The 11,523-nt window shown below is 39.0% G+C and overlaps 1 protein-coding gene across 1 annotated transcript in view; it reads right to left on the bottom strand.

Moving 5' to 3' along the window:
- LOC132163614 (mitogen-activated protein kinase homolog NTF6-like) overlaps positions 1-9,177 on the bottom strand; it is an 18,299-nt gene extending 9,122 nt beyond the window's left edge. The window contains exons 1-3 of the mRNA XM_059573966.1: positions 8,879-9,177; positions 7,885-8,014; positions 7,288-7,425 (exon numbers count right to left, since the gene is read on the bottom strand). Of these exons, the coding sequence (XP_059429949.1) occupies positions 7,288-7,425; positions 7,885-8,014; positions 8,879-9,033 (423 nt within the window). The 5' untranslated portion in view covers positions 9,034-9,177. The remainder of the gene's footprint in view (positions 1-7,287; positions 7,426-7,884; positions 8,015-8,878) is intronic.
- Positions 9,178-11,523: the final 2,346 nt, after the last annotated feature.

Genomic DNA, 11,523 nt, shown 5'->3' with positions numbered 1-11,523 from the left:
ACGTCTCTTCCTGGACAAACTACTCTGCCTCCCTCAATTGAACCTGAGCGGTAAAGTTCAAACTCTAGGTCCACCCAGCCATCTCTTCAACAACCTTTAGCTTCCCCCAAAGAGGCCCCAAGGCCCGCTCAACCATCACCATGCGATCACATGTGTGCCTGCTTATGTTGAACCTCCTCTTTTGTAGCCCATGATGCTGCTTCTACAATAAGCAAAGCCCCCAAGTCACTCACCAAACGAGCAACAACCACTCGAAGACGCCCCGAGCACCACTTCAGGACAACCATTGCAAAATGTCACTGCTTATAGCACCCTGAGCCAGAAGTTCACATCAACGCTACGAGGCCCTCTCTGTATGCCTAACGACATCGCCATAGCGCCAAAAAAGGGTAGCCACACATGCACTTCAATCAAATCACCAAGAAGAGGGAGTCAAGTCCGCTCTTCCTGTCGAGAGGCTTCACCGATCTCTGTCCCCCCCACCTACCACGAGATCACGACTCTTGCTGCTGCTTGAAGGATGTAAGGACCATATCTCAATCCACTGAAAAACGTCACCCCTCTACTTCTTTCGGTGATAAAGGCCTCTCATGACCTGAAGGATAATGTAAAATTTATGTCGATGCCGCCGACTAAACAAATCAGTCGTCCTTTCGAGTCCTTCCTCGTCAGTGATATGCCCAAACCCGCCTGAGTCCCATGACAAGTCTAGACGAGAGATGAGTTGATAGGTACCCAAGGTTGGATAGTGATGTGAGATGTGATTTAAGAGCTCCTTTCGTGTAGGAGAGACCACAATTCTTCACTTAGGGTAGAAGAACACTACAATACTCCACTCAGGTTAGGAGAAGACCATAAAGACATACTTCTAATTCATTCTCTCCTTCTCATTAATAACCATATGACCTTTAAATAGAAATACAAGTAGATAAAGCTTAAAGTGATAACACCTAAAGTTTTAATATTCAAATTCAAATAAACTCTAATTCTAATAAACTAATCCTAATATTAAATAATCTAATTCTAATGAATTGCATGAATTCAACTATTATCCTATCTAATCATAACATTATCCCTATCATTCCTACCCCCTTAAAATGACCTTGTCCTCAAGGTCCAATAAAATAAAATAGAAAGTAAAAAAAATAAAAATAAAAAAACTATAAAAAAGTTGCACATAACGTTTTAAACATTTTCTTCTTGGGCGTGTGGTTTTCTTAGGGTATTGTTTGCAATTAGACTTGGTAGGAATACCCACAGGTAAACAAGCATAAGTGGCCACATATGGCAGCGCTACCAGATGGTCCGTGCATTGGTGAGGACACCAGTGGCTCGGGGTCGTTTTGGGTTGGTGACACCGGTGATTTTTGACAAATCTTCGGTTGTGGAGTAACGAATCTATGGTGGGCTAGAGCCTGAGCACTTTGATTGTTCTGGTGGTTGGTTTGTGATGGTTTGTGGACATATGGGTAAGACGCTGGTTTGCAGGAGGGATGTACTCCCGTAGGTGTTGGGTTGCGGTTGTGGAAGGCCGGTGGACATTCGGTGGGAGCAAAGGTTCTGTTGGAGGCCATGTTTGTGGGTAGCAGAAGCTCTGGGTTGACGATGGTGGCACTGTAACATTGAAGCAGTGGCGTTGGGCTGGATGTGGGTCCTGTGGGACGTTTGGTGGCAAACGTTGGCCGGACTCCGGCGATGGACCTGGCACCGAGTTTTGTCGTGAAGCCTCTCTGTGAGTTTGGAATGTGTTGTCCAAAATTTTTTTCAAAGATCAGTCAATGCTCTCTTTCCAATATCGTTCAAGGCTCCCGTCGGACAACTTCTGCATTGCTTCTTTGATCCCTTTCATGTCTGCTTCCAATATTTGAATATGTTCTTCGTCTGTAGCCATGGCAGCGATTTTGGTTTACTAGACTCTAGTGAGGGTTGAGGCGCAGGCTTTTTGTATGTGGAACGGGTTGCTTGTTTGTGGGGTATTTTCTAGTTTGAGCGGAATTGGATTGAAACAGCTTTGATACCAATTGATAGGTACTCAAGGTTGGGTAGTGATGTGAGATGTGATTTGAGAGCTCTTTTCGGGTAAGAGAAACCACAATTCTTCACTTAGGGTAGAAGAACACCACAATACTTCACTCAAGGTAGGAGAAGATCACAAATACATACATCTAATTCATTCTCTCATTCTCATTAATAACCAAATGGTCTTTAAATAGAAATACAAGTCGATAAAGCTTAAAGTGATAACACCTAAAGTTCTAATATTCAAATTCAAATAAACTCTAATTCTAATAACCTAATCCTAATATTAAATAAACTAATACTAATTTAAATAATCTAATCCTAATGAATTGGAATTGCATTCCTTATCCCTATCATGACCACATTGACAACCTCCAGCGACCCTGCCCAAGAAGCAGCCAAGGAAGCAGAGTCACAGCTTGGCCCACAAGACAATTAAGGATCGCAAGGGGCACCCTCGCATGGTCCTAACCTCTCTTCCTCGACATATCACTAGGCCTCTTTCAACTAAACCGGGCAGTATAGCTCAAACTCTAGGCCCACTTGGCCATCTCTTCGACGGCCTCTAGCCTACCCCATAGAGCTCCCCGCTCAGCCGCCACCACGCAATCATATGTGTGGGCTTGCTCACGCTCAACCTCCTCTTTTGGAGCTAATGATGCCGCTTCTACAAGAAGCAAAACTTCCAAGTCACTCATCAAAAGGGCAACGACCACGCGATCTCCTTAGAAACTCAAAGCTTCAACACCAACTCTAGAGGCGTGCGTGACTCTCCCATACACCCTCTCCCATACACCACTTCAGGGCAACCGCTGCAAAATGTCGTTGCTTCACATAAGCCCCCCCACCAATAAGGAGTAGCCACACCAGCACTTCAACCAAATCACCAAGAACAGGAAGTCGAGTCCACACCTCATGTCGAGAAGCATCACTGGTGGTGGGTAAATCCACTTCTACTGGACACATAGGCCTCTCGTGACCTGAAGGGCAAGGGCATGGACCTAACCTCTCTTCCTAGATAGACCGCTCAACCTTCCTCAATTGAACTTGGGCAATATAGTTCAAACCATAAGCCCACCTGGCCATCTCTTCAACGACCTCTAGCCGCCACCACACAATCATATTTGTGGGCCTGCTCATGCTCAACCTCTTTTTTTGCAACCGATGATGCTGCTTCTACAAGAAGCAAAGCCTCAAAGTCACTAAAAGGTTCTGCACTAGAGCCACCAACTATGGAGGCACACGTAACATCCCGAGCACCACTTTAGGGCACCCTGAGACAACAATTCACATAAACATTGCTACTTCTAGGCTAACAACTGCGCCATCCGCATAAAAAAGGAGTAGCCTCTCTAGCACTTCAACCAACACCAAGAAGATGGAGTCGAGTCCGCTCCTCATGTTGAGAAGCTTCACTAGTCTATGCACCAGTGAAGCTTCACATACACCACTTCAGGGCAACCGCTGCAAAATGTCGTTGCTTCACATAAGCCCCCACCAATAAGGAGTAGCCACACCAGAACTTCAACCAAATCACCAAGAATAGGAAGTCGAGTCCACACCTCATGTCAAGAAGCATCACTGGTGGCGGGTGAATCCACTTCTACCGGACGCATATGCCTATCGTGACCTGAAGGGCAAAGGCATGGACCTAACCTCTCTTCCTAGATAGACCGCTCAACCTTCCTCGATTGAACTTGGGCAATATAGTTCAAACTCTAAGCCCACCTGGCCATCTCTTCAACAACCTCTAGCCTGCCCAGAAGAGCCTCCAAGGCCCATTAAGCCACCACCACACAATCATATTTGTGGGCCTGCTCATGCTCAACCTCTTTTTTTGCAACCGATGATGCTACTTCTACAAGAAGCAAAGCCTCAAAGTCACTCAAAGGTTCTGCACTAGAGCCACAAGCTATGGAGGCACACGTAACATCCCGAGCACCCTGAGACAACAATTCACATAAACATTGCTGCTTCTAGGCTAACAACTGCGCCATCCGCATAAAAAAGGAGTAGCCTCTCTAGCACTTTAACCAACACAAAGAAGATGGAGTCGAGTCTGCTCCTCATGTTGAGAAGCTTCATTGGTCTATGCCCCCCCTCCTCTTAGAGGGGACTACAACCCTTGGTGCTACTTGGAGGAGGTGTGGACAATATCTTAGTGTGCTAAAAAAGTCACCCCCCTCCACTTCTTCTAGCGACATATGCCTCTCGTGACCTAAAGGAGAGTGTAAACTTTATGTTGATGTCGTCGACCGTTCCATAGGAACAGACACCACACCAGCCATCATGTCAAGTCCTTCCTCATCAGCAATATGCCCAAACCCGCCTAGGCCCCTCAGCAAGTCCAATCAGGAGGTGCGCAAGTTGGAGTCAGGTGAATCCACACTGATGACCTTCGGCAATCTCATCTGAGAAGCAGTAGAGGAAGCATAATCACAGCTAGGGCCTCGTAACGATTCAACATAGCAAGGACCACCCTTGCATTGCCCAAATTATTCTTCAGACTCCACCACAAAAAATTTTGGACCCCAGACATCTACAAATATCCAAACAGTCCTACTCAAATGGGAGGAAGAGGGCTTAACCCGGCAGGACCATGAACCCAAATAGTCCTACTTCTCACTTAATTTCCATTGGCCTTACACAAGTAGTCCAAGGGAATTAGGAGACTACTGAAATGGAAGATCACATGTCCTAAGTCCTACCTAGCCCACCAAGCCCACGGATCCTTCCCAACCCATGCAGGTCTTGCAAGTGCCAAGCACAATAAACATGCCAAAAGTCCACTTAAGGCAACAAATCTCCACGAAGGAATGACATATCACTCCTTGAAAGGCATTGTCTGAAGGAGGGAAGGTTTGTGTCCTCCAAGGAAGGAAAACCATACCCAAAAGGAGCGGGAAATTCGAAGCCAGAATCTCGAAGGAATCAACGCCGAAATCAGGGATTCACATTTCAAGGGAGCCTCGCCAATGGGAAGAGAGCCCACGGCCCTCCCCCAATCACGGCCAAGAATGGGGGGAGGAACCAGCCATAAAGCTTGATGGAGGAGACAGACAAACGTACGCACAAAAATATTCCCTACCCCTTGATCTACAATTATCTCCTACTCTTTTGCAACCTATTACTGACTTTAGCATTGAAGGTGGTGCCATCGCCCTCCCCCCTTTTGCGCGGCGCTCCACCACTAACGCTCTTGCAGTTTTGTAGGGTTCAGAGTTGCTAGCTACCAAGCGTGATAACTGCATTAACAATTTCAAGAATACAGGCTTTAGTTTTGCCAAAGTTTAAAATAGGTCCCTTATATTACTTTACCGTCAAAGTTAACGGTTTGTTATCTGCTACATGTGTCTCATTTGACACATCATGAACACTCTAATGCAATGCCACGTCAACAAAACCAAAGTCTTTTGTTACTATGGATTTGCTCTTTAGGTTCTAATGTTTTGTGTTTTTCTAAGTTCTACAAGTAGATCAATTGTTTTTTGTGGGTCTTTAATTTGTTTTTGTTTTCGTTTTCGTTTTCGTTTTCGTTTTCGTTTTCGTTTTGCTTTTGCTTTTGCTGTGCTGTGCTTTGTTTTGTTTTGTAAAGAATGACTTAGCACTTGTTGACGTGGCATTGCACTAGGGTGTTCATGACATGTCATCAAATGAGACACATGTAGCATATGACAAACCGTTTAACTTTGATGATAAAGTGACAAAGGGCCCTATTTTAAACTTGGACAAAACCTAAAGACTATATTCTTGAAATTGACAACTCAATAACTAAATCCAAATGAGATGGAAACCTAAGGACTAAATATGATTTTTCCCAATAACATATTGTTAATTGTTACCTATAGACTATAGTTATTGAGTTGAGCCAAGCTTGTTGAGTAACCGGCTCAGCTCGAATGGTATTCTCAACGAGCCCAACCAAGCTTCCAACAAGCCGAGCTTGGACACATGTTTCATAGCTAAACTCAAATAAGCATCCTCATAAGCAAGCTAGTCTTGAAATCCTAAAGCTTGGCTCGCTCGTCTTGATTACAGGCCTACTCAAAACCCAAATGAGAATTTTGACAAAAAGAGAAATCTTTCTCTAAATTCCCTATGTCGTGTGGCACTACAAAGGTGAGAAAATTGAAGCTATGCGGCTCTCTCTTTGTTCTCTCAAAGTTTCATGTTGTGCAAATATGATAGGAGTAACAAGTCAATTGCCAAAAGTCCAACTCAACTAAGAGAAGGAATTCAACTTGGAGTAGAATTTCATTTTGGCTAAAGACTCCCATTGCAAGTTGGACAAAACACTACAACCGAAACCCTATTTGAAGGAAAAAACTTGAGTGGCCCATGTGACTGGATGAAACATCTAGTCACTCATGTCACAAATTAACTAGACAAATTGTAGAATATCTTAAATATATTTTCAAAGTGAACTGCATTTGATTATGAGAAATACAGAAACTAATGAAAAAGCAAAGGACAATTGCATATAGTATAAATGGGGTTAAAGATGATATGCATCGACCTAAGGTTACAAATTAGCTAATCAAATATTTGAAGTAATCTTTTGATCTCTAGGGCAGCTCTTCCCCAGCCCCCACCCCATTCCCACTCCAAGTGTGATGTATAGTGAGTGTGAGAGAGAGTTAAATAGATGCAAAAATCACTCATGCCTTATCCTCTTTCACACCAATGTTTTCTCGATCACCCCTAGGCAAGTGAAAATTAATTTTGTGAAGTGTTAATGCAACAATCATCCCTCCTTTCATTGTTTCTTGAGCACAATCGCAAAAATATTAAAAAGGTCCATGGCTATTAATTTTCTTTTATTCAAAGGGAAGACCACATCGTATGAATTGTTCCAACTGGTCAGCAACAACACCAATATTCTTCAAGCTCAATAGACTTATGCCTCTATGTATCAAAATATGAAATTCAGAATAGCAAGAGATATCAAAAATGTGAAATAAAAAAATAAAATAAAATAAAAAATTTAAAATTTAAAAAAACTTAAAAAAACTCAATACAAAGCAAAGACTCATTCTTTTAGCATATGTGTTTACCAAAACTGTAGAGCCAACAAGCTTAATACACAAAACACTCATCAAAAGATGTTTTTTCTACATATGAACACTCATAAGGCATTAAAAACAAACCCTTCACCATGATTAGATATGTAAAATGAATCATGTTTAACTCAAAATCAGTTGGGTTTTTTTCACTGATTAAAAGTATAGGTCCACTGCATCTTGGTTATTGAGGGGAATCACTACTTACCTGACAGTGATCATCTGTCAAAGCCTGGCTAGAGCGTATTATCTGATGTAGGTCAGTATCCATTAGCTCATATACGATATACACATCATTAAAATTTTCCCTTTCTGGTGGCCTTATGATGTCCTTAATTTTGATAATCTGCACATTAACAATGCAGCAGATTAGTTCTTGCAGCAAAAAAAAAAGGATCAGCAGGCGCACATATGACATATCCACTGCAGTACACCATTTAGCAAAATGTGCATTTATCTATGATAGCATTACATTGTGCACAAAATTAAATCCACGTGAAATAAAAATAACAAAAGAGCTTCAATAAAGATTATTGTAACATGACATGAATGGTATTTATTGAGTATACAATTGTGAGTGTAAGTTGAATCCCATACTGAATAGATGCTATAGGTGTGAATTGTTAATATAACATAATTAAGTTCAAATAATAGGTTTAAACTTTTAAGTTTAGAAGACTCGCAATATATGATATTATGGTCTGACTCAAAAACTCTTCAAGGGTTAATCTTTCCAATAGTACTGTAAACTTTGCATGAAATACTAACAACAGAGGATATGTGACCCTTAACAACTGAAATTTACATTTTCATGGTCCATGTGGCAGAGGAGTTTGATCTCTCGAAGTGTCCTTTTACCATCAATCCTGTTGTCAAAAGCATTTCCGATTTTCTTGATTGCAACCTCTTCTTTGGTCTCAGCATTTGTCGCACAACTGCAATAAGGAAATGATAACCGCCCCCAATTTTACCAAATAAACTTACAGACTCTAATAAATATTTAATCAAAGGTAAATACATGAACATCTAATCTATTGATGGAAGGTGTAAAAACATGAATAAGTTATGCTTCTTGTATTAAAGTAAAAGCCTCGGAATCACACTAAAAGTATGAGGATTCGAACATGTCAGCAAAGCATAACCTTATGAACATCCCGTAGAATGATTCACAAGATCATCAACATTTAATCACCGTACCTCCATCAATTTATGGGATTTCATTCGTAAGGCATTAAAATTGATATAAGCCAGCGCAATACAGCAAGAGGGAAAATATATATATATATTTGAAAAAAAAAAAAAAAAAAAGGGAACCCAATGTTCAGATTTTTAATTACATTTAGTATTATCCAATTATATAACGATCATAACTTAATAAGATCGAAACTATAAGAGTTAGCCTTTTCCCACTACAAATTATCTATAAAACCAGTACCAAGATCTTTTATTTTTTAAATTTAATTGGTAGAATATAAAAGTAATCCCCACTGTTGACCTAACTACTTATCTCTGTTGACTTAAAACTCATCTTTTATTGGATTATACAAACAAACAAACAGGATCTAAGCGATTCGTTTCTGTGTTTTCTTTTGCTTTTAAATAAAAGACAAAGCGGGTCAAAGAAACCCAAAAAGAAAGAAGATGAAAAAACAAAAATAAATAAATAAATAAAAGAATATTCAGAATCAAAATAGACATTCATCGCAAGCAGCAAAGAGAGAGGTGAAAAGAGCAAGCGAAAGCTGAGATTCGAATGCAAAAGGTAAAGCCTGGAAAGGAAAGTAAAGCAGAAAACATACCAAACGATGCCGTATGCGCCGCGACCGACGGGGTGTATAGGAGGGACGTATTTGGCGGAGACCTCAAAGAGGCTTCCCAGGACGTTGTACTGCACGTATCGCCCTCCGTGCGTGGGAACTCCTCTCGCTTCACTCTCCCCTGCTTCAATCTCCATCTCTCTCTCTCTCTCTCTCGCTCTCGCTCTCTTCTCTGAAGAAAAAAAACAAAGCTTTTTCACAGTCTCTCTCTTTCTCTCAGACACCCACAAAAGAGATGAAGAGAAAAGGAAAAGGGGGCGTGGAAGAAAAAGGATGCAATTGCTTTCGCGTAGGGACCATTTGGAAATTTATTACCGTGTGTTTGAAATTTGAATGTGGAATTGCGTGAACGGTCAATTAGCGGACCGCGACTAGCCGTTGAATTCCACCTAGGATTGAATTGAAGGAAGGAATGGGACTACTGACTACATAGTTATTGACTTATTGGGCCTAGTTGATCTGGGGCCTGGGCTGATATGAATTTTCAATGTCTTTCTTATATTCTTAATTTCATAATTCGGCTATTTTCAAAAAAAAAAAAAAAAAATCCTAAAGGAAATTGGGTCAAAAATCCAAAATAAGGATTACCTTTTTAATTTCACTGAATTTTAAAAAGTCACTATTACCTTTTGAATGTTAAAAAAATATATATATATATATCTAAGAACTGATAGACACTGTCACATCAACCCAATAAAATAAGAGTGAAACGGGAATATAAAATATACCATTACTCTTGATAAAATCCCGATTCTGCTTTTAAAATTTTGTGTTTTTAAAAACCCACACATATTGTTTTCAAATCACCCATAAATATTAAATAGGGCATTTTTGACAATTTTATTTAAAAATATACATTTGACCTAGCTAGGAAATCATATGACAACGTACACTTAAAAGTTGTCTAATGTGAACGATATATGTATCCAAGTTGGGGTTCCGTCCGCCATACGCCATTTTGGCTTTCAATTGTATGTGTGTGGTGTTTCTGTTAATCTCGCTTATAAATTTCATTTAATCACAAAAATATGTATTTATGAAAGGCCCGCCAACCACAAGGCAAGGCAAAATGCACAAGGCAACATCGCCATCCATGAACCAAAGAGAAGAAGTTTTAAATATAATAATTTTATCACTTATATTTGCTTAACAAGGAAGGAAGCCCATCAAAGAAAATTAAAAAATAATAAAAAATAAATTAGAAACTTTACTTTGGACTCCTGAACTACCGCGCGTCTTGAGAAGACCAGAGACGGAGGGAGGGGGAGACCAAGGTGGGCCATGGTGCCCCCCAAAATAAGGAAAAAAAAAATTTATAAGTAAAAATAAAAATAAAATAAAAGGTAAAGTAATGTTTTAATTTTAATCATTTGGCCCCCTTCCAAAAAAACATTTGGCCCTATTTTTAGATTTTTTTGGCCATATCCAATAAAAACTTTTGGCCATATTCTTAATTTTTTTTAGGCCACACCTATTAAGTTTTTTTATTTTTGGTTCTTACTTTCAAATGTCTATTTTTTAGCCCTTACTTTCAAATGCTCACTTTTTTTTGGCCCTTACGGGTAGTCTTTAATTTATAAAAAACAACCAAAATAACTTCTTTTAATAAAAAAATTTTAAAGAACCGAAAAAAAAATTTGGTTGGCCCCCTCCCATAAAATTTTTTGGCTCCGTCCCTGAAGACCCTTCCAAAATTCAATAACTCTCAATTTACACACATGAACTTTCAATTTCAATCAATTTACCTCCCTCAGTCAGATTTTAAACTTTAAAAGTGATAAAATGACGTTTATACCCTGATTTTTTTTTTATAAAAATATAAATTTACCCTTAATTTCCTTTTTTTCAAAAATCGAAGGGTAATTTAGTTTTTTTAGGCATTTTCGTTAGAATTTAACAACTAAAACTAACAGATGAGGATAAATTGATTGAAATTGAAAGATCATGGGTGTAAATTGAGAGTTTTTAAATTTTTGAGGGTCTTTTCAAAATACGTAATAGTTTAAGGGTCTAAAGTAAAATTTCTAAAATATATATATATATATATATATATATACACAAAAGGAAGTCAAGAAACAAGAGTAATGATACAAGCCTACACCCACACACATTTCTATACACTAATTACTATTAGATTTAAGATTGAATTTCATTGAATTTTAATTCACTGTAAATTTTAAAAACTACCTATAAATATGAAAAAAGAGTGTAAAAAAGGGAAAATGTGCGTAGCCATTTTTTAAGAAACAAATATATGAATCTAAAAGAATGATTGTCAACATGTAAGCCTGCACGTGGAAAATAATCAGACATGATTAGAAAACGGTGTTCCCTCGCATTGACTTCAATTTATAGGCAGACATGAAACTTATATCTTGTTTGTTTCACATAATCAAGAGATTGTTTGGAATTGTGTTAAAAATAGTGTTTAAAAAAATCATTTTTAAGTGTGATTTGACTTTTTAATGAACAAATGCTTATAAAAATTAAAATTAATGACTGATATTTACGGTCACATCATTATAGTTATATGACAGTAATATAAGAGTCTATTAAATATTATTTCTTCATTTTTTTTTTACCAAACAAATTAACCTTTTGTTTGACACAATACATAAAAAGTATTT

Source organism: Corylus avellana, chromosome ca10 (assembly GCF_901000735.1).
Source record: "Corylus avellana chromosome ca10, CavTom2PMs-1.0".
Lineage (NCBI taxonomy): Eukaryota > Viridiplantae > Streptophyta > Magnoliopsida > Fagales > Betulaceae > Corylus > Corylus avellana.
The sequence above is the reverse complement of the archived record's forward strand: the minus strand, read 5'-3'. Positions and strand labels throughout refer to the sequence as shown.